General features: G+C 42.9%; 1 protein-coding gene across 20 annotated transcripts in view; it reads left to right on the top strand.

Moving 5' to 3' along the window:
- Window positions 1-301: 301 nt before the first annotated feature.
- LOC118667083 (ligand-dependent nuclear receptor corepressor-like protein) overlaps window positions 302-23,300 on the top strand; it is a 150,899-nt gene continuing 127,900 nt past the window's right edge. For 8 of the 20 annotated variants that reach the window (XM_036329765.1, XM_036329775.1, XM_036329821.1 and 5 more), the window contains exon 1: window positions 302-653. In XM_036329765.1, the coding sequence (XP_036185658.1) occupies window positions 503-653 (151 nt within the window). In that variant the 5' untranslated portion in view covers window positions 302-502. Of the gene's footprint in view, window positions 654-1,264; window positions 1,698-23,300 lie in introns of those variants that run through there. The other 12 variants (XM_036329887.1, XM_036329858.1, XM_036329838.1 and 9 more) reach the window with 9 other exon arrangements.

The following is a 23,300-nucleotide window of genomic DNA, read 5'->3' as shown; positions in this document are numbered from 1 at the left end:
GACTACAAGGACCAGCATGCATGGCGCCGCGGGGTCCAGCTCCGCTCTGGGACTCCGGCGCAACGGAGCCTGGGAAGTGAAGTCTCCGCGCAGCCCCAGTCGCTTCGGGAAGGCTGAAGGGAGGAGTAGTTAGTCCGCTCCATCGCACGCCGGTTCCCGGCCGGGCTCAGAGCCTCTCGCTGTCGCTCGGGGATTTCGCGGGCGGCGGGAGCAGGATGGCTCGCTGGAGTAAACTCCGGGGGGAGGAGGCGGCGGCGGCGAGGGAATGGGGAGGCGGGGTCAGCGGAAGCGGCAGGTTGCTTCCTTCTCCTCGCGCTCCCTCCCCGCCTCTCCCGGAGGGAGCGGTGGGAGGGGGAGGGCAGGGCCGAGGGAAGGTAGTGACACGTGTCAATCAACCCCCCTCCGGGGGGCGCGCGCTGCGGGGCTCGCGCCGAGGGCTCGCGCCCCTGCCTCGTGCCTGCGCCGCTCGTATGTAAATGAGGGCGCGTGACGCGGGACGCAGATGGACAAGGGAAGAGAGAGAATGGCCGCTGCCGCCGCCGCTGCTGCCGCCGCCGCCGCCGCTCAGTGCCGGAGCCCTCGGTGCGCGGCGGAGAGGAGAGGATTCCGGCGGGAACTCGACTCCTGGCGCCACCGCCTCATGCACTGTGTAGGTAAGAGAGACCCGGGCTGGGCCGCGGCTCCGCGCGGCGGCGTCCGCCGCGACCCGAGGAGTTTGGGGCTGAGGGGCTGAGTTGAATCTCCCGTTCGGGTCAGTTCAATGGGGGAGCGAGCTGGGAGCGGCGGCGGCGCGGCGGCCCGGGCTCGCCTTTTGTCTGGGGGCTCCCGGCCCGGCGCGGTCCGCGCTCCTTCCCCTTCGGAGCTGTTGGGCTCCCCGGGAACTGTTAGTTCGGACCCGCTCGCCCAGCCCCCGGGGGAACCGCTCGCTCGCGCCGTCCCCCAAACTCCTCGGCGCCTCTCGCCGCCCGGCGTCCGCCCGGTCTGGAGGGAGGAAGCGGCCCCGCGGTCGGCGTCCGGGCGGAGGGGAGCCGGCGGGAGAAAGGCGGGCTGGTCCGCGCCCCCACCGGGCGCACACACACCCCCTTCTCGCCGCCGGGGGCCGGGCCGGCCGCCGCCACCGAGTTCCAGAGGAGGGCATCCCGGGCGACCCCCCGCCCCGCGGCGCTCGCGGGGCCGGGACCTCGGGGGGCCGGCGGGGGGCTCGGGGCAGCGGGGGCGGCGCCCGAGGGGCGGGGGCGCCCTCCTCTGCCCTCTCGCGCTCGGCGGCGGCGCGGTGTGTGCCCCTTTAAGAAGGAGCCGCTGGAGCGCTGACGGTTGGGATTTGAAGTTCTTCCTCCCTCTTTGGAAGTCTGGACGGCGGGGAGCCGGGGGGACTGTTGCCATAGAGATGACACCCTCTCCCCCCTTCTCTGTGCGGACGCCCCGGCGACTCTGGTCCTCTTTCGCTGTCATGTGATGGACCCGTCCCCGCACTTACCGCACGACACCCTCCCCGCCTCCCTCCCGCGTCCTGCTGACCGTCCGTCTTCCCAGTCGGTGGGGTCGGCGTCGTTCGTGCTGCTCAAACTTCTGGGCTCGGAGCTGTCATTCTGCAGGTTGCCGGGGGCGGCGGGAGGTGGCGGGACCTCCGGACCTTCGCCGCCGGCGCTCGCTTTTCTGTCCGAGTGGGACGTGTGCTGGGAGCTGTTCTCCCGCAGGTTGGTGTCCTGGGCAGGAAGGGGGCGACGCGGGGACAGGGACGAGGGGTGCTGTGCGCGTGTGTTTTGGAAGGGGATTTGGGGTGAGAGAGGAAGGGAAGAAGTGTGGGTAGTGGAAGCAGCTGGCTCGGTGGGCGATTAAATCTTGGCACCTGGAGTGGAGGCACTAACCTTCTCTTACTTGTTTCCATCTGTTCTTGCGCCACCTCGAGCCGCCCCCCACCCCCCACCCCCACCCCGGTTTGTTCGCTTAGCGCCTGGAGGAAGATCCTTCTTTTTGGCTAGTGAACAGGAGGTCGCAGTAGGATGAACTAGTACAACTTCAACTCAGAGGCGTGCACTGCAGAATACGATGGACATAGGAACTATTACCAGGGGCACTTTTATGTTTAAGCCACTTACTGTTTACCCTTATAAAATAGGTTTTGGTCTTATCTAAGGAGACATTCTGGAAAATAGCTTTGATGGAGTTCTCATAAGTGATTTTAGTTTAAAAAAGTGTAGAAAAAAACACACGGTATTCTTTATATAAAATTTTAAAGGTAAGTGTTATTAGTGCTTCCAGAATACAAAATGGACCCGTTTTTATTGGAAAGATCTCTTCTGCCGACAACCTGTTTAGAAACTGGGTTCATTGAATTAGGATCAGGGTAACGGCATTGTAACACTGGCTGGAGACATTATTGTGTCAAGTTTTCCCCGAGGCACGCAGTGATTTTACGATGTTTTTGGTCAATGTTAAGTTTTTGAATCCTTTAAGGTTTTTATCCCCTCATCTTTTTGCTTATGTGGGTACATTAAGTATGCTCTGTGTCTAAAAATATATGTGATTTTAAAAATAGTCAAATTTTAATTAAATACAAAATTAATTGAATTTCATGGGAAAAAGGACTTTCTGCCTTACCTACTTGGATACTGAAGTAGATTGGGAAACATTGAAAATTGAGTTCATGCTGTTATGTCTAACATGCAATCTCTGTATTACATTTTTAATGTAATATATAATTATACCATATTAGAAAGGAAATGTTTAACGGGGCTCTAACTATATTGCGAATTTTCCCCCACAGTCCCAGCCTTAGTCAGGAGACCTAGTAAGACCCGTCTCATACTTTTGTTTTTGCATTGTTATTTTTAAATAAACAATGAAACTCTTTTACGCAGGATATTCACTTGTTGCTTAGGTTTTGTTTGTTTTTTTCAGTACCCTATATATGAAGCATCTATTCATAGTGTGAATTGGGATTACATGTAGTTTGTGTACTTATTTCAATTTATCTTTGCTATTAATGTGCTTACATTCAATATTTCACGTTATAAACATTTGCAAACCGACATATTCTTTTTCCTTTGCATGTTTGTATGTTTGTGAATATATATGTGTATATATAAATTTCCATGTGGCATATCCAGTGCTCTCACGACTTGAAATCGTTTTTATAAAATATGATCCTTTCTGCCATTGGGGAAGAAAATTATTCAAAAGCGTTATTTTTAAATAAGGAAATTGTAAGCAATATCTTACGATTGTACCACAACTCAGTATTAACCCCGTAGTAGTGTTTTAAATCTCAATTCCTAGGATAAGTCTTTCATTTGATTCACTTTTTTATAACATATATAATATTCTTCTTTTATGGGGGAAAGTTCATCATCCTTGTAGTTAGCTAAGATGTATAACTCTTGATAAGGAAAATGTTTACTTTTCTCTATTTGTGGAACTCATCTCTTTAGATTTATGATTATGATTTATTCTTTTTTTTATAATTTAAGAGGTATCCTATACTTTCTGTGTCTCAATACCTCTATTTGCAATGTGGTACTTTTTATAATTTAATTATTTTTCTATAATCATCATATGCTGTGCTATAATTTGGAGTATACTCATCTAACAGATGTTTTAGTGCTTATTGGATATAGCAAACAGTATCTTAGTGCTCGGTGTAATATTGAGGTATAACGTATAGTCCTGAATCTTGTGGCATATATAATAGAATTAGTAACTGATAAGTTATAAAATTTAAAACACAGTAAAGTCCAGGAGAAAAGAAATGCATCAATATAATTTTAAACATTACCAGAACTTGTATAGTCTGTTAAGATATTTGATCTGGGAGATAGGCCAAGTTTTTTATTTTTATTGTTTTGATTTTTTTACTTTTAATTTTGATATAATTTCAAACTTCCACGATAAGTTGGAAGGATAGTACAAGGACTTCATATATGCTTACCCACATTCACTAACTGTATTTTACTTTGCTGCATTTGCTTTATCATTCTTGCTTTATATCCATATCATTCTATCTACCCATCCATCCTATCTTCTTTTGAAATAATTTGAGGGTAGTTGGCAGATATTGTACTTCTTTACTCTTAAATTCTTAAGTGTATATTTTCTAAAATAAAAGACATTGTGCTTACCTAACCACAGTGTAGTTATTAAAACCAGGAGATTTAATATTAACATAATACTGTTATCTCAATCATAATCCATATTCAAATTTTATCTATTTCTCTTGTTTTATCTGTAAGCTTTCCTTTCCTTAGTCCAGGATCGGGCATTGCATTTTGTTGTCACATCTCTTTAGTCTCTTTTAATCTGGAACACTTTCTCAGCTGCTCTTGTATTTTTTGACCTTGACATTTTTGAAAAGTACAGGATAGTTATTTTGTAGATTGTCTCCCAATTTGAATTTGTCTGTTGTTTTCTCATGATTAGATTGGTTATGCATTTTTTTTTTTTTTTTTTTTTTTTTGGCCAGTAATACCTCTGAAGAGATGTTCTGTGCTTCTTAATGCTAGGACATCATATCTTGAGCTTCATATTGTTAGCTTTGAAAATTTGGTTAAAGCATTATTCCCCATATTTCCCCTTGAAAGTCATCACTTATCCCTTTGTAATCAATATGTAATTTGGGGGGAAATATATGTTAATATGTATCTGCACATAGCATTCCATAAATTTTGCTGTTGTTGATTTACACTGGATATTAGCAGGTTTTGAGTTTTGCCAATAGATTCTTTCTGGTGGGAATGCTGATGAACAATAAAAAGATCATGAGGCATGTTAGAAGAAAAGATAGTAAGGGTTTGAATGATCTGTTTTCCATGGTGTTAGAGTCATAGTTTAAGAATCACAGTGTGTCACTTAGCCTCGGCAAACTCATTAGTCAACATAGCCAAATATCAACAGTACAACGATTGAAATTTCTTTTGAGAGCCAAATTTTTTAAACTTAAACTATATAGGTAGGTACATTGATATTAACTTAATTAGGGTACTCCTAAGGCTTAGGAAGAGCCACACTCAAGGGGCCAAAGAGCCGCATGTGGCTCGCGAGCTGCAGTTTGCCGACCATGGACTTAGCCGAACCCTAGCATTTTGTATATGAGACCAAAAGATATTACATTCTAAGTAAATTTTCCTGGTAACCTCATAACTGTCTTAGAGATCTGCACTCTGCAAGTGTTTGTAGAATGGACTTTCTTCCAAACTACCTGCCCCATCTATAATCAGCAGTATCAATGTCAGAGAATGTTTATTTCTTTTTTTAACCTCTGAAGAAGTTATATGAGTACTTCCTAGAGCTGAATAGTTAAAGATGGGATAGCCCGTAAATAAAATTTTAGATGATCAACCTAATAGCGCTTTCTGACTGCTTCTGGCTTTCTCCTCTTTTGACTTTTCACTAATGTCTAGTTCATCTGTCACTGTTGCAATATAAATCCCAGAAGAGTGGATTCACTTAGAAATCTGGATTTGATAAGGACTGGTGTGGTGGGCCAACTACCCTAAAACCTTGGCTATACAACTATTTTTTCAAGCATTAGCAAGTTTTTTATCCACTTAAAAAGATGTAAACTATGACACTGCCTAATAGCATACATTAGACAAATGGAACTTAGAATATAATGAGTAGTTGGATGGTAAGATATACATCCAAATATCTCTGTAAAATAAGTATATCAATGAATTTTGCATGCAAGATTTGAAATTCTGAGTACTCCTGAATTATTTTATACTTGGAAGTGTAAAATTCTGCCACCTGTGTGAATTTTGTGTTTTTGCAGATAGTAGATTCGGGCTACAGGCTGGAGCATAGTATAGCATCCTTTCTTCGTGGAGCTGTCTCTTCATGTCCATGCTACTTTCCTTGGCTGATCACATGCATGTATGCCTTCTTGTTTGGCTTTGCACAGTGATAAGTTGGTGTTTATTGTGTCCTGTATGTTCCCCTGACTTGTATGACTTTGAACCCTGGTGGTTCTATCACAGTGCTGTCCTGGGAGGAGCAACAAAGGCATGCTGATATTTGGATATGTAATTTCTTTTTCCTTATTAGTAAATCCAGTCTTTTAATTATAATAACCTACATTTTTTATGTGTGGAGTTCCTTTTTTGATAGTAATCCTTATCAAATGGCCAGCATTCGTGGGTGATAACAGTTGGTTAGAGCACCGAATTCATAGGTTCAACATTTTGGAGACCCATTTAACTTTCACATTGTGAGAGTCCATACTGAGTTTGAATGTACCGTAGTATCAAGTAATTCATTCAAAAGAGTTGTTTTTTTTCCCACCACAGAATATAGATAGGAGAGTGTGAATAGGCCCAGACCAACCTACTGCTCCCACTAGGAAACTAAGGTAACAAAATATTTGTCATATTTGTATTTGAAGAATGACACTTTGTTTTTAATTAAAACTAAATAAAAATTTTGCTTTCAGAAATTTTCTGTTTTCTAGAAAATAAAACTTAAGAGGAATCACTTTTTTTAAAAAAATGTTTTCTTACTGACTTCAGAGAGAGGAAGGGAGAAGGAGAGAGATAGAAAAATCAGTGATGATAGAGAATCATCGATCAACTGTCTCCTGCACATGCCCTGCCCAGGAATGGAACCGTGACCTCCTGGTTCATAGGTTGACGCTCAACCGCTGAGTCACAGTGGCCAGACTGGAATCATTTTTCTAAACATCTCATTTCCTTTCCTTTCCTTTCATAGAGTTTTTCCTACTTGGCAACAACCCTATCCTGCTTACTTATATTTGCTTCCTTTTTTTTTTCTTTACCCTAATGTGTTGCCACATTATTTTAAAGAAAATATTATTACTTTCTTTAAAATACCTCCTGGATTCAGTTTTTCTAATAGAGTAAGTACACTTGAGCAGATTCAGGTAAGATTCTTGTTTATATCAGTATCTGCATTGCTGGTTTTACTGTCGTTCAGTCTAGCTTATAACCTTACATTAAATCATTATTTGAAATAGCTGCTTTGATTTTATAGTTTACAAAGCAGTAGTATCTCCCATTTGTTCTTTTTCATCAAGTAAGGCTCCTAACCATTTTCAATTAGTTGATCATAGTCTACCAGACTGCTCTTTCCTATTTGTTTTTCTAGTTTTCTTTAGACAGCACAACCATTTGCATCTACTTTTACTTCTCTATTACACCCATTGCCCAAAAATTTTGAGTATTGTTTTAGTCATATCTCCTACCCTACATACTAACCTTTATAATTCAGTTGTAACCTGGAGTCTTTCCTTAAGTATTTATTGAAAAACAAGTTTTGAGATCTTTTCTCCATTAATTCAAATCCAATTCTTCTCTGATGCATGTGTATGGTGTGTGTAGATAAGAAGTAACTTTGTCCAATAGACTTCCTCCTATATAATAGAAGGTTAATATGCAAATCGACCATACAGCAGCATGACCGTGGTCGCTATGACACGCACTGACCACCAGGGGCAGATGCTCAATGCAGGAGCTGTCCCCTGGTGGTCAGTGAGTTCCCACAGGGGGAGCACCGCTCAGCCAGAAGCCCTGAGCCGGGCTTATGGCTGGTGAGTGCAGCAGTGGTGGCAGGAGCCTCTCCTGCCTCTACGACAGCGCTAACGTGTCCAACTGCCGGCTTAGGCAAGCCCCCGTGGTGAGTGGGCCTAAGCTGTCAGTTGGACATTCCCCGAGGGCTCCGAGAGTGCCAGAGGGTGCAGGGTGGGCTGAGGGACCCCCCCCCCCCCGAGTGCACGAATTTCACGCACTGGGCCTCTAGTATTTAAATAAACAAGGGACTAAATGATAGAAAGAATGAAGAATTGAAAGAGCACACTTCCTTTCTTAACCTCCATCATCTTAACCTTAGGCACAAGTCATTTTACCTTTCACAGATGGAAATCTGAAACTAGGATAATATTGGTCCTCATGTGTTCACTACATTTTGTTTTTAATGAAAGGTGCTGTAATGCTTACATAGCTGTGGTTTCTCTGCTGAATATATACATTAGGGAATTATCAGCATAAAGATCATGTTTAAATCCATGGAAATGAATGAGATCACACAGGGGTAAAAAATAGTATAATGAGAGAAGTAAAGTTCTCAGTTCCATGCTTTAAGTAATCTTAACATTTTGGGGGCAAAGGATTAGTAAGGCTGCTGAACTTTTACACTGGAAAATAAGTCTGTTGGCTAAGTAGAAGAGCAGGGAGAGTAGTATCACCAAATCTAAGAAGAGAGAATTATCCTATGTAATAAAAGGCTAATATGCAAATAGAACGGCAGAACAACCAGTCGCTATAACGTGCGCTGACCACCAGGGGGCGCACGCTAACCTTAGCAGGCATTGCCTGCGGCGGGATGGTGGAGCAGGTGAGCAGGAACACCAGACCAAGGCAGGGCGCTGGTCGCTGTCATCGGGGTGAGCCTCTGGTGGTTACTGAAAATTCTTTGCTCCTGCGCGCCACGATCCCACCCAGCGTTCACACCTGCTGCTGGCACTGTCCCCGCTTGCGCCTGCCGCCTGCGCCTGGCCCCAATTAGCAGGTGTGAGCAGCGGCTGATGGCCCCTCAGGGCTTCTCCACCTCCTCCTGCTCCTGAGGGGTGATTGGGGCCGGCAGCTGCTGTTCGAACCCGCAGCTGGCACCAGAACCACTGCTCGCTTCTACTGACAGCACTGGGCAATGGTCCCGATCACTTGGTGCTGTCAGCGGGTGCAATCTGCTGCTGCCGGCCCCGTCACCCCTGAGGGCTTCTCCACCTCCCCCTGCTCTTGAGGAGTGATCGGGGCAGCAGCTGCCACTTGCACCCATTGCGGGCACCAGCCCCAATCGCTCTGCGCTGTCAGCAGGTGCAAGTGGGATGGGCGCCGTCAGCATGTGGGAGCGGCAGCGGTGGGAGTGGGGCTGCTGGCAGACGGGATGAGGAAGGCCGTGGTGGAAGGGACCAGGCGGGGGTGTGGACGATGGGCCCACAGTTCCTTTCAGGGTGCACGAATTCGTGCCCTGGGCCCCTAGTGTTAAAATAAAGAGAGATTGTTATATGTTGATGAGGTGTCACTTACCATGAAACAGGGAAGTGTACATTTTTTTGGCAACATGGAGATTCTAGGTGATCTTAACTAAATAAATTTCAGCATAGTGGTGGGGAATGGAAGCCATATTGTAATAGGTTAGAAAGTAACTAAGTGTATAAATAAAGATGACGTTTGTAGTAGACTATGCATTTGAGAAGTTATATTTTTAAGGAAGAATAGATAAATGGAGTAGTAATTGAAAGGATCTGGAGTATAGGGATGTTTGTGGGGTTTTTTTAGATGGGAGATACCATTACAATACTAGGTAATACGAAGAATAGTTTTTTGAGTCAATAATATTCATGATATTTTATGTTTACTTAAGCTGAGACTTGATAATAAAATATTGAGTCAGAAAAATTAGATGAATAATAGGATGGGGTTGGTTTGAATCACTGAATGTGGATTCTAAACGTATCTCTTCTTTTTCTTCAAAGAACATTTTCCCAATAAGTTTATCACTAAGATATGATGTGTGTGGCATTAGTGTGTTATACATTTTAAAGGAATGATTTTTTTTCAGTTAATTTACAGTTCTCAATCATCAGATATTTTGAGTTCTACTTTGTTAGCTGATTGGGTTTTTTTACTCTCTTAGCAACTTCCAGTTATGCAATACAGTATTATTCACTATAGTTACCACACTATACATTACATCCCCGTGACTTACTTTATAACTAGATATTTGTACCCTTTGACCCATTTCACCTGCCCCCAATTCCCTACATCTGGCAACCACCAATATGTTCTCTATACCTGTGAGCTTGGTTAAAAAATACTAGTTTTCTAAATGATAAGTTTGTATTGAAGAACTTGACTTGGACTGAGACCAAAATTAGACATCGGAGACTTCTTTACTTCTTAACCCCCTGGATTGAATTTACCAATCTATCAAAGACAGAGCAGCTGGAGCTATGGGCCTCTTCTGAATTACAGGTAAAATAAGTTCTACCCCAGTGAATTTACCATGTGATTTGCTTATTGGTAGGTATATCTATCTAGACAAAGTGAGCAGGAGGTCATGCATGAAAAATGACCTTTAAAACATTAATCCATCCCACTATCAGGATGTTGCCAGTATTAGTCATTCATCTTTCCTTTGGGAGGACTGAATAAGGGATAGAGAAAAAGGGCGGAAGTTTCTTCTAAAATACTTCCCCCCAAGAATGTGATAAGTGTTGGGAGAGGTGGGAACTGCGGGTTGGACCAAAAAAAAATATATTGTCTACATTAGGAATAGAGTTTAGACTTTGCTTTTAAAGAGCTTACAATTATCAGGGATGTTAAGCATTAGAGTTGGTATAATATAATGGAAAGGTAGAGGAGGGAGCAATTAATTTTGATTAGAAGGATCTGAAATTACTAGGCTACAAAAGCCTATGTGAAAGTAGGGCTTGGAAAACTTTTTTTGTAAAGGGCTGGATAATAAATATTTTAGCCTTGAAGGCCACATGGTCTCTATTGTAGCACGTAAGCATTACATAAATGAATGAGCATGGTTGTGTTCCAGTAAGGAAAAAAAAAAAAAAAAAAAACCTTACAAAAATAGGTGGATTTGGCCTACAGGCCACAGTTTGCTGATCCCTAAGTTAAATGATCCAGCAGGAAAGTAGGTTGGAGGGGACAGGCAGAGGGATAGAATAAGCAAAGGTATAGAAGTCTAAATGATAATATGTTCTGAAACTATTCAGCAATCAACTATCATTGGAATATGGGATGGGCGTAGGAAGTAGGATTGGAAGTATAAATTATGGCCTCCATAGGGAAGAAATTATGAGCCTTTGAAGTTTTTTTATGGGTAAAAAGCATGATCAGATAAGTCTGCTTATTTTCATTTTGAACATCTGCTGTTGGTTCAGGTTTGAGGGGGTTTTGTCATAATAGTTTTAAAGGTGCTCAAATTGAATTAGCCCTTTTAAGTAAAAGTTGGGAAAATGAGCAGTCTATTATATATTCAGTATATTAATTAAAATATTAAATTGCTGAATTACTCTCAGATGGTGCCCTTCTTTTCTAGTTAGACTCCGAACAACTTGAAAAATTAAAACAAGGAGAAGATGAAAGTCAAGATATCACTTCTGTTATGGGTACTTGTGCAACTTATTCACTGGTATCTTTATTTAAAATGTCATCAGTTCTTCCTGTCTTCTTCCCCTTCCCTTTCTGAACAATTCAGTGTTAAAACTATCAGGAGGAACCAAACAAGGGTAAGTGTCTACCCAGGTGGGATATGTGAGAAGGGCAGGGGGATATCAAGAGCCTGACAAGAGCGGGGAGAGTTGATGGAATTATGAGGGGTGAGGAGCAGTCTCCCTAAGAGGGCACACTGCTACAAGATGTTGGAGCCCAAACAGTGTCAGTATGGTATCTCTGAAAGAGTGTAGCTTGATATTGGTGTGGATCAGGTATTCCCAGGGAGGGGTGTCCAGACTTGAATAGGGTAAGAGGATGAGAAGGGAATCTGTGTGGAGGAGCAGGTGGTGTGAGGCTGTAGAAAGGCATCCACATGCAGGAGGGTAGACTGGTGTGGATGTACTGAGGCTTAGCTGGGGTGAGGATGAAATCCATGCATGGAAGCATTCTAATACAAGATGTCAGAGCCTAAGGGTGGGAAGAAGAAGGTATCCTTTGAAAGGCAAGCTCAGTATGGGATGTTAGAGCTTGAGCAGGATGAGAAGGGTATTCTTGTAGGAGGGGTGCCAAGCATGAGGAATAAAGGCCTGAACAAAGTGAGAAGGTTATACTCATGGAAGAGATGTGAAAGTGTTAGGCCAGTCAGGGAGAAATAAAAGGAGAGCATCCGTGTGGGGAGGGGAAGGCAGCCATACGGGAGATTTGTTAATTTGCCTGGTCTTCCTGTTGTAACCAATATTAATGATAATGGGAGCCATGCTTCCCACTGTCTGCATAGTGTTATAAATATGGAGAAAATTTAAATGCTCTCTATAGTGTTGAGTTAGAAATTGGAGATATTAGTGTGAAATCCTGATTTTCATTTTATCTATAGAGAAAGGTACCGAAATATAGAAGTAAATGTGTGTGCCTATATACAGTTAACCTTTTAACACATTGTATGCGGGAAACGTATTTATACGTTTTACGTTGACTGGTAGTAGAACGCGGGACACGTATTAATACGCTTTTTATAGACTAGCGGTAGAATGCGGGTAACATATAAATACATTTATTTTTATACTTTTTTATTGCTCTAAAGGGATGCTAACATGCAGATATACGAATTCCAAAGGACAAAATTTGGTTCTCTAACACATACAATGGTGAATTATGTATGTACTTCCAGGTATAACGGTAATCAATCTATTCAACTGCAAAAATGGCCTGCGCCACCTGTTAGCGTGCGATAAAAACTACCCGCAAACAATGTGTTAATAATTTGGGGGTTAGGAGTGCTGATCCTTTGTGCAGTCCAAAATCCACATAAATTTTGACTCCCCAAAAAGTTAACTACAAATAGCCTGTTGTTGTTCAGAGCCTTACCAATAACAGTTAAAACACATTTTGTTTGGCCAGGCCTGTGTGGCTCAGTGGTTGAGCATCTTCCTATGCACCAGGAGGTCACTGTTTTCATTCTGGTCAGGGCATGTGCTGGGGGGCATGCAGGAGGCAGCCTATCAATATTGATGTTTCTCATTAATGTTTCTGTTTCTCCCTCTCCCTTCCTCGTTGTCTAAAATTAATAAAAATATTAAAAACAACAACACACATTTGTATGCCTGGGGGACAGGGGGTGGACAGAGCATGAAGTTAGTGGGACAAGGATTTTTCCCAGCATAGATTGTCAGTGTTTTTGTCTGGATATAAAGTTAACCTTCTATCCCAGTTCCAAAAATTATAGCCATACCTTTCCATATCTTTTGAACTTATCCCAAGAATGACAAATGGTGAAGTGGAATATAGCTCATTAAAATTTATTATTTCATTTTAACTTTTCTTTGCTTGTGCTCTTCTGTACTTATTGTCAAATTAACCCCCAAAAGGGTCTGGAGGCTTTGGCTAGAAATAAATGTGATTTGTTCAAGGATCTTGGGTTTGCAAACTTGAAATACAACTAGGCAATAGAGTGTCCCAAAGAAGAAAGAAAAGCTGATGGTTCTTATATAAAAAGTACTTTCTTAAAAAGAATCATTCCTGCATCCTTAGCTTCTGGACTAACTGAAGATGGTGATCCTCGAGATGACCTAATGTTCTGAATAATAGTCTAGATACATGAATATTCTTTCCTTAGTCCTTCAGGGGTTAACCAGAGGGTTATCTGGAATTTAGATGTAATTCAGACATTGATGCAAGTTAAAGTTCCCAGGTTAGTTAAAAAAAGAAGAGATTCCTTGCATGATGTCTCAACCTACTTGATTTTAGTAATTTACCAGCTTGAATATAATGGGTCCATTTTATTTCTTCACTCTATTTCTCACCATTTAAGAGTATAAGAAAATAGTGCCCTGGTAAAATCTCAAACATAATTTCAACAATATTATGGGATCAGCCTAATTATTACCTATTTTTTCTCCTTTGCCTTATTACTTGACCTTTTAGTATATCTATTCTGGCATAAATATAACTTATAAGTAGGGTGGAATTTCCCTATGAGTGTTACTAGTCCAAAATATGTGTGCCTGATCTTCTGAAATGCCAAAACTCAAAATGTCACAGTTTGGAGTAAGGAAAGGTTTGTTGATCCAGGAGGCAGCAGCCAAGAAGATGGGAGTGCTAGCATTACCTCAAATCGATCTTAAGAAAGTAGAGTGTTCAGGCTTCTTTTATGTCAAGGGAAGGGAAAATGGGAGGGGCTATTTTTGTAAAAGGCAAGTCCCAAGCAGAATCCCTCTAATGATTAGCATGTCTAAAGTAGGAGCTATTAGCCTGAAGGCCATGAAAACAACTTAGTCCCTAACAAGATTGAGTGAGTACACATTACTTTATCTAATTTGTCTTACTAAGTTAACTAACTTATCTTCATTCTTCTCATCATTCTGAACACACAGATCCTTTCCTCCTCAGTTATAAAGTGAGTTTTTGCTGACTCTCATTCTTTAGACCTATTCTAAAAGTACTACTTTATTTTATTTCAAGAATAATAGGATTATCATGGTTGAAGGGAGCATGGCTATCTGCCAGAGTCCTTTTGTGCATCTTTTCCTCTCATACTTTTTTTCAGTAAATATTTATGGGCCATGAACTGTGCTAGGGGACTTAATGCATTTCACTGTCTTCATGAAGCACAATCTTGTAGTGAAGACAAGGCTCTTCTACTATAGAATATGGTAAAGGCTATAATAGAAGCATATACATTATTAAAGTTGTGGTATAAAGGAGAGGGATCAGGTGTTCTTGTATGGGTCTACACCAATTATAGGACGATTGTGGAAAATGAGAAAAGAGAAATAAAAGTTGAATTGTGGAGAAACTTGTGAGCAGAATACAGTAGTAATTACTGTTATTTTTAAAAATGTATGGATTGATTTTGAGAGAGAGAGAAAAACATCGATTTGTTGTTCCATTTATTTATGCATTCGTTGGTTGCTTCTTGTATGTACCCTGACCAGGAATTGAACCCAGAACCTTGGTGTATTGGTATTTTTAATTATTGTATTTTACAGTGGATTATTCATTAAGGGCTTACACTTGAATTCATTTGATTTTCACAATAGTTATATAAGCAGGAACTATTTTTATCTTCCCCCACTTTACTGATAGGGAAGTTAAATAACTCATCTTAAAGGTAGAGGAAAACCATTCAAGGGTTTTAAACATGGGAGTAATATAGTTTAATTTGTAGTTTTATAAGATTAATTTACCAGTAATGTAATAGGAGACTAAGGCAAATCAATCAGGAGTTCTTCAAGATAGCCCAACCAAGAAATTATGAAGGTCTGAAATAAAAGTAGTAATAGAAATGGAGGAGGGGGGAAGAATTCAAAAGACATGAGGTGTTATAATCAACAGATTTTAGTCATTGATGAACTAAGGGCACACAGGAGAAGGAGGAAGAATAGAGACTCATTTCCAGGCTTCTCTTTAGGAGACCAGATTGAATTGTGGGACTGTTATCCATGATAGGATACACAACAGCATATTTTCATAGTAGAGGTAGTAGAGTCAGTATTGAGAGCAGTGATGGCGAACCTTTTGAGCTTGGCGTGTCAGCATTTTGAAAAACCCTAACTTGGAGAGAAACCAAGATGGCGGCATAGGTAAACACTGGAAATTGCTGCCTCCCACAACAGATTCAAAAATACAATTAAAAGACAAAATGGGCATCATCTAGAACCACAGGAAGGCTGGTTGAGTGGAAATTCTACAACTAGAAGGAAAGAGAAAAGCACACTAAGACTCAGAGGAGGTGCAGAAGTGCAGAGGTACGGAGGCGCATGCGGCAAGGGCTGGCAACTGAGGACGCGGCTGTCTTTTTGAGTTGGGAGGGAGTCACAAGCCCCGACTGCTCTGAACTCCAGTTCCGGGTGAGTCTCTGGGGACCCAGACTCATACAGGGAGAAACTGGACTGTCTGGCAGCAGGCAGAACTCGGAACTCGAGGGCGGCTTTTTCTCAAAGGTGCTTGCAGCGATTACCGGGACACTGAGATGAGGGGCCCCTTAGGGCAGGGCTGAGGATCAGCCATAGCTCCTTGCTCCGCCCTGTTGACTCCCTGAGACCCCGCCCCACCCAAGCTGTGGCAGAGGCTTTTGCATATGAATGCCCTGGCCCTTTGCAATCTGAAAATCACCTAATAAACTGCAGCTGGGCCAGACAGACCCAGAACTTCCAAGAGAAGGCCCAAGGCCCCATAGCAGCTTGCATTGCTTCACAGCTGGGCCTCATTTGGGCACCTCCAAACCCTAAACAAGGAAGGGGAATCTGCAGATCTCTTTGTAGCTCCTGCTGGGTAGCCTCAGGCAGAGGCTTAATTAGCACCTCCTTAGATCCAAGAGCCAGTGTACCCAGTAGTCAGAGTGGGACCATCCAATTACAACTCCTCAGATCCATAAGGGACACACTCAGGGGGCAGACTCAGTGAGCACCAAAGCCCCACTGAAGCAAGTCTTGCCTCATAAAGGTGTCTTCAGCACAAAAGTTCTCCCACCATAGACACAGCTGATTCTCACAGCCAACTGGCCTGGAGGTCAATTCCTCCCAGTGATACCTACAACAATCATGGCTTAAATACAACAAGACTGTGCACAAAGCCCACAAAGGGGTGCACCAAGAGTGTCCACCTCAGGTAATTGGGGAGGCAGAGCCACTGGGCCCCATAGGACACCTAGCACAGAAAGCCACTCTACCAACACAGGGAAGCAGCCAAAATGCAGAGACAAAGAAACAGGTCACAAATGACAGAAATGGAGGAAAGCAAACGACTGGATATAGAGTTCAAAACCACACTTTTAAGGTTTTTCAAGAACTTTCTAGAAACTGCCGATAAATTTAGTAAGACCCTCAAAAAGTCTGGTGAGACCGCCGATAAATGTAGTGAGACCCTCAAGAAATCTAGTGAGACCCTTGAGGTTATGAAAAAGGACCAACTAGAAATTAAGCATACACTGACTGAAATAAAGGATATTATACAGAGTTCCAACAGCAGACTAGAGGATCGCAAGAATCAAGTCAAAGATTTGAAATACGAAGAAGCAAAAAACACCCAACTGGAAAAGCAAAATGAAAAAAGAATCCAAAAATACGAAGATAGTATAAGGAGCCTCTGGGATAGATTCAAGCGTACCAACATCCGAATTATAGGGGTGCCGGAAGAAGAGAGAGAGCGAGATATTGAAAACCTATTTGAAGAAATAATGACAGAAAACTTCCCCTACCTGGTGAAAGAAATAGACTTGCAAGTCCAGGAAGCGCAGAGAACCCCAAACAAAAGGAATCCAAAAGGACCACACCAAGACACATCATTAAAATGCCAAGAGCAAAAGACAAAGAGAGAATCTTAAAAGCAGCAAGAGAAAGACAGTCAGTTACCTACAAGGGAGTACCCATACGACTGTCAGCTGATTTCTCAACAGAAACCATGCAGGCCAGAAGAGAGTGGCAAAAAATATTCAAAGTGATGAATAGCAAGAACCTACAACCAAGAGTACTCTATCCAGCAAAGCTATAATTCAGAATAGAAGGTCAGATAAAGAGCTTCACAGATAAGAAAAAGCTAAAGGAGTTCATCACCACCAAACCAGCATTATATGAAATGCTGAAAGGTATCCTTTAAGAAGAAGAAGAAGACGAAAAAGGTAAAGATACAAATTATGAACAACAAATGCACATCTATCAACAAGTGAATCTAAAAATCAAGTGAATCAATAATCTGATGAACAGAATAAACTGGTGATTATAATAGAACTAGAGGCCCGGTGCACAAAAATTTGTGCACTCCGAGGGGAAGGGGGCGTCCCTCAGCCTGGCCTGTGCCCTCTCGCAGTCTGGGACCCCTCGGGAGATAACGCCCTGCTGGCTTAGACCTGCTCCTGGGTGGCAGAGGGCAGGCCCAATCCCTAGGTGCAGCCCCTGGTCGGGCTCAGAGCAGGGCCGATTGGGGAGTTGGGGCACCAGCCCCTGTCATTCACAGAACAGGGCGGATTGGGAGGTTGCAATGCCATCCTCAGTCATGCTCAGGGTAGGGCCGATTAGGGGGTTGGGGCACCTCCCCCTGTCACACTCAAGGCAGGGTTGATGGGGAGGTTGCGGCGCCACCCCCTGTCACTCACAGAGCAGGGCGGATCAGGGGGTTGGGGCGCTGCCCTCTGTCACACACACAGCAGGGCCCATCAGGGGGGTTGGGGCTCCTTACCCTGTCATGCACAGAGCAGGGTCGATCAGGGGGTTGGGGAGCTCCCCCCTGTCACCCACAGAGCAGGGCCCATCAGGGGGTTGGGGAGCTCCCCCCGTCACACACAGAACAGGGTCGATCAGGGGGTTGGGGAGCTCCCCCTGTCACGCACAGAGCAGGGCCCATCAGGGGGTTGGGAAGCTCCCCCCTGTCACGCACAGAGTAGGGCCAGTAGGGGAGTTGGGGCACCGCCCTCAGTCACACACAGAGCAGGGCGGATCAGGGGGTTGGGGCGCCACCACTGTCACACTCAGGGCAGGGCCGATGGGGAGGTTATGGCTCTACCCTGTCACACACAGAGCAGGGCCCGTGGGGGGGGGGAGGGAGTGGTTGGGGCGCTGCACCCTGTCACACACACACAGCAGGGCCGATCAGGGGTTTGGGGCGCCGCACCCTGTCACACACAGAGCCGCAGGGCGGTCAGGGGGTTGGGGAGCTCCCCCGTATCAGGCACAGAGCAGGGCTGATCAGGAGGTGGGGACGCCTTCCCCTGTCACGAACAGAGCAGGGCGGATAGGGAGGTTGTGGCCCCGCCCCCTGTCACACACAGAGCCGCAGGGCGATCAGGGGGTTTGGGCGCTGCCCCCTGTCACACTGATCCTGGTGCTGGGAGACCTCACGGCTCTGCTGATCCCGGTGCTGGGAGGCATATTACCCTTTTACTATATAGGATAGAGGCCTGGTGCATGGGTGGGGCTGGCTGGTTTGCCCTGAAGGGTGTCCTGGACCAGGGTGGGGGTCCCCACTGAAGTGCCTGGCCAGCCTGGGTGAGGGGATGATGGCTGTTTGCAGCTGGTCACACACCTTTCAGTGTGGGGGTCCCCACTGGGGTGCCTGGCCAGTCTGGGTGAGGGGCTTAGGGCTGTTTTCAGGCTCGCGGGTGACTGAAGCTCCCAACTGCTCCTTTTTTTCTTTTTTCTTTTTTTATTCTGGGCCAGCTTTAGCTCTGGCTCCAGTTCTGAGGCCTCTGCTGCTGAAAACAGGTATCTGGTTTGTTTGGGTTCTATAATCGAAACAATGTATAACTCCAGCTCTGAGATCCCTGCCCTCTGAAAGCAGGTTTCTGGGGTTTTGTTTAGCTTCTATATTTATTACAATGTTTCAAACTGTAGGCTCAGAGGCCGGCAAGGCAGGCGGGGAACGTTGGTTTCCTCCCTCACTGAAGCAAGCAAGCCTCATGTTAGTTTCAAGCTGCCTGGCTGCCGGCCACCATCTTGGCTGGCAGTTAATTTGCATATCGCCCTGATTAGCCAATGGGAAGGGTAGTGGTCGTACGCTAATTACCATGTTTCTCTTTTATTAGATAAGATCAGGGACATAGAAAGGGGGTGGACTGACTATTCTTGGGGGGAAGGGGTGTGGGGGATGCGGGAAGAGACTGGACAAAAATCGTGCACCTATGGATGAGGACAGTGGAGGGGGTGAGTTCAGAGGGTGGGGGGGAACCGGGTGGAAGGGAGCTATGGGGGGAAAAAAGAGGAACAACTGTAATAATCTGAACAATAAAGATTTAATATTAAAAAAAAAAAAAGAAAAGAAAAACCCTAACTTAACTCTGGTGCCGTGTCACATATAGAAATTTTTTGATATTTGCAACCATAATAAAACAAAGACATATTTTTGGTATTTATTTTATATATTTAAATGTCATTTAACAAAGAAAAATCAACCAAAAAAATGAGCTTGTGTGTCTAAGACCAACATATTAGGTTTGCTAACTTGCCTTAAAGCCAGTTGTTGCATGAACTCTAAGGCAATCAACTATAGAATGGAAATTTCTCTCTAGTCATATAAATTCTAAGCTTTCATAGTAGGTCAAAGGCTCTTCCTTCTACTTCATGAATAATGTGGCACTTCTGCATTCTTGTATTCTTAATATTTGACAGCTGAGAGTTGGTTTTGGATCTTGATTATCTGTGGGGTGGTGTTTTGTCTCCCCCCCCCCCTCCCAAATTTGATCCCTATTATTTGTTTGGGAAAATTTAGCTTACTTAGACTAACTTTTATGTTGTATTTTTTGATATGTACATGATTTTATAGTAAATATAGGTAATTGGAAAGACTCCCTCAAGTCAGTTTTCACTAATTATGTTGAAGTCAGTAGAGTGAATGTAACATGGCTCACTGTAGGTTTAGATCCCCATAGCTTTGGCATATGATTCTGTCTTTAAAGAAAACCCAAACACTTCCTTGACCTTTATTTTCTCTATCTCCTCCCAGTCACTAGCCTATCTCAATATTTGATTTACTTGATCTCTCTCCACTTACTTGTATGTCTTTCAGATATCCTAAATATTAATATATCTAAGAATGAACTCTTGATTTCCTTCTACCAAATAACAAATCTGTTCCTATGGTGTTCTTCATCTCGGGACATCTAGTTTCACAAGTCAGAGAATAGAAGTTATCTTTCACTTCCTTCTCATCTCTTACACCCAGCCACCAATTATTATTGGTTATACTTCCACATATATCTTAAGTACACCCTTTCCCTCCATTTCCACTCCAGTCTGTCAGTCGTACTTTTTTTTTTTTTTTTTTTTTTGCCAGGACTACTGCAAAATTCTTCATGATTTCCCCTTTTATGCTCTGATTCTTCTTTAATCTTCTGTGCTACAAAAATCTGATGACATATTTATTCCACTCTCAATCCAGCAATGACTTCCTTTTGCATCAGAGACAAAAGCATGAAAGTATAACATTGTTTGTGGGTTTTTTTTAAATTATTGGCTTAAGGCCAAATTGTGAACTTTTAGAAAATATATTGTCCTAAGGAATTAGTCTTTATTCTGATATTTATTATTTACTTAATTTTTTTCCCATCACCATTTATCCCCCTATACCTTCTTTCACCTCCACCACCCTCCAACGATCACCACATTGTTTATGTCCATGAGGGTTTTTTTTCTTTTTTGCTCAATCCCACCACCACCACTCCCCACCCACCCACAGCATCTCCACCTGAGCTGTCTGCCTGCTCTCTACGAGTCTGTCTCTATCTTGCTTGTTGGTTCAGTTTTGTTTTTCTCTGACTGGTATATTTTACGTAGCATAGTGTTCTTCAGGCCATCTATGCCATTGCAAAGGGTAAAATTTTCTTCCTTTTCACAGCTGAGTAATATTACATTGTGTAAATGTACCATAGCTGTTTTATTCACTCATTTACTGATGGATGTTTGGGCTGTGCCGGGGTCCAACCCCAGCAGGTCCAGGGGTCCCCAAAGGTGTGGATGGAGTCGGCGAAGAAGGAAGGACACGGAGACAGTGTTCAGTTGATCAGCAGCCTAGCCAGGATCTCCAGCCAGGATCTCCAGCCAAGTTTTGGTCTGGATCTCCAGAGAGGTTCTGGTTTGGATCTCCAGCTAGGTTCTCCAGGTTCTCCAGCAAGGTTCTGTAGCCATGATCCCTCGCTAGGTTCTCCAGCCAGGTTCTGTCCAGGTTCTCCAGCCAGGTTCAGTCACCAGGTTCTAGTCAGGTTCTCTTGCCAATTTCTGTAGTCAGGTTCAGTCCAGGATCTTTTGCCATGTTCTCTCCAGCGAAGTTCTTCTGTCTTTAGGTTCTGTGTAGGTTCTGTCTTCTTAGTTCTGTGTTCTAAGCTCTGTATTCTAAGTTCTGACTCTTGCTGTCTTGTTACATCTGTATTTATACCAGTTGATTCAATCCTATCAATCTCTATTCCAAAGGTTAGGGCGTTTCTTATCTCCATTCCAGGGAGTAAAGATTATGTAGCTTAAGCATGATTATTCATAGTTAAAGTGATTAATTACCCGCCTGGCACTTAGTTGAGGGGTTTTATTCCCTCCCTAACTTCAGGGGAAAATCCCTACCTGGGGAAACAACCTTTCTCAGAGAGGAGACCTTGGTTAAAATACATAGTGCCAAGAAGGTGAGCAAACAAATTAAGAACAGTATACCATATATGCCAGGTCCTTTGAAACAGCAAGGATGGACCGGCTCCCGGCAGGGCTGCTTCCAAATCTTGGCTATTGTAAATAATGCTGCAATGAATGTAGGGGTGCATAATATTCTTTTGAATTAGTGTTTTGGGTTTCTTCAGATATATTCCTAGAAGTGGAATCCCTGGGTCATAAGGCAGTTTCATTTTTAATGTTTTGAGGTAACTCCATACTGCTTTCCACAGTGGCTGCACCAATCTGCATTGCCACCAACAATGCACAAGGGTTCCCTTTTCTTTGCATCCTTGCCACCATTAGTTTATTGATTTATTGATGATACCCATTCTAACAGGTGTGAGGTGATAGCCCCCTTGTGATTTTTAATTTGCATTTCTCTGATGATTAGTGACATTGAGCATATTTTTATATACTATTAGCCATCTCTATGTCCTCTTTGGAGAAGTATCTTTTCATGTCCTTTGTCCATTTTTTAATTGGATTGGTTGTTTATTGGATGTTGAGTTTTGTAAGTTCTTTATAAATGTTGGATTTTAACCCTTATCAGATGTATCATTGGCAAATATGTACTCCCATTCAGTGGATTGTCTTTTTATTTTGTTGATGATTTCTTTTGCTGTGAAAAACTCTTTAGTTTGATGTAGTCCCATTTGTTTATTTTTTCTTTTGTTTCCCTTGCCTGAGGAGATATATTAGAAAAAAATATTGCTATGAGAAATGTCCAAGATTTTACTGCTTATGTTTTCTTCTAGGTTTCTTAGGGTTTCAAGTCTAACATTTAAGTTTTAGTTCATTTTGAATTTATTCTTGTGTACATGCAAGAAGATGGTCTAGTTTCGTTTTTTTGTATGTATTTGTCCAATTTTCCCAATACCATTTATTGAATAGACTATCTTTAGCTAACAAGAAGAAATAAAAGGCATCCAAATTGTAAAGGAAGAAATAAAACTGTCATTATTGTAAATAACATGATGCTATCTATTAGAGAACTCTGAAGATTCCATCAAAAACTACTAGAACTGATAAATGCATTCAGTAAAGTAGCAGGATTCAAAATAAGTATCCAGAAATTAGTTGCATTTTTATATACTAGTGATGAACTATAAGAAAGGGAAACTAAAAAATGATCCCATTCACAATTGCTGCAACAAGAATAACATACATACCTAGGAATAAACTTAACTAAGGATGCAAGAGACCTGTACTCAGAAAATTATAAGACACTGAGGAAAGAAACTGAAGAAGATACAAATAAGTGAAAGCATATTCCATGTTCATGAATAGGAAGAATTAACATAATTAAAATGTCCATACTACCCAAAGCAATCTATAGACTCAGCACAATTCCTATCAAAATATTAGGGGCGTATTTCACAGAAGTAGAACACATATTCCAAAATTTGATATGGAACCACAAAAGACCCTGAATAGCAACAGTGATCTTGAAAAAGAACAAAGTTGGAGGAATTAAGCTTACTCTGATGTTTAATTGGGAGTC

This window comes from Myotis myotis, unplaced genomic scaffold (assembly GCF_014108235.1).
Source record: "Myotis myotis isolate mMyoMyo1 unplaced genomic scaffold, mMyoMyo1.p scaffold_m19_p_1, whole genome shotgun sequence".
Lineage (NCBI taxonomy): Eukaryota > Metazoa > Chordata > Mammalia > Chiroptera > Vespertilionidae > Myotis > Myotis myotis.
The sequence above is the reverse complement of the archived record's forward strand: the minus strand, read 5'-3'. Positions and strand labels throughout refer to the sequence as shown.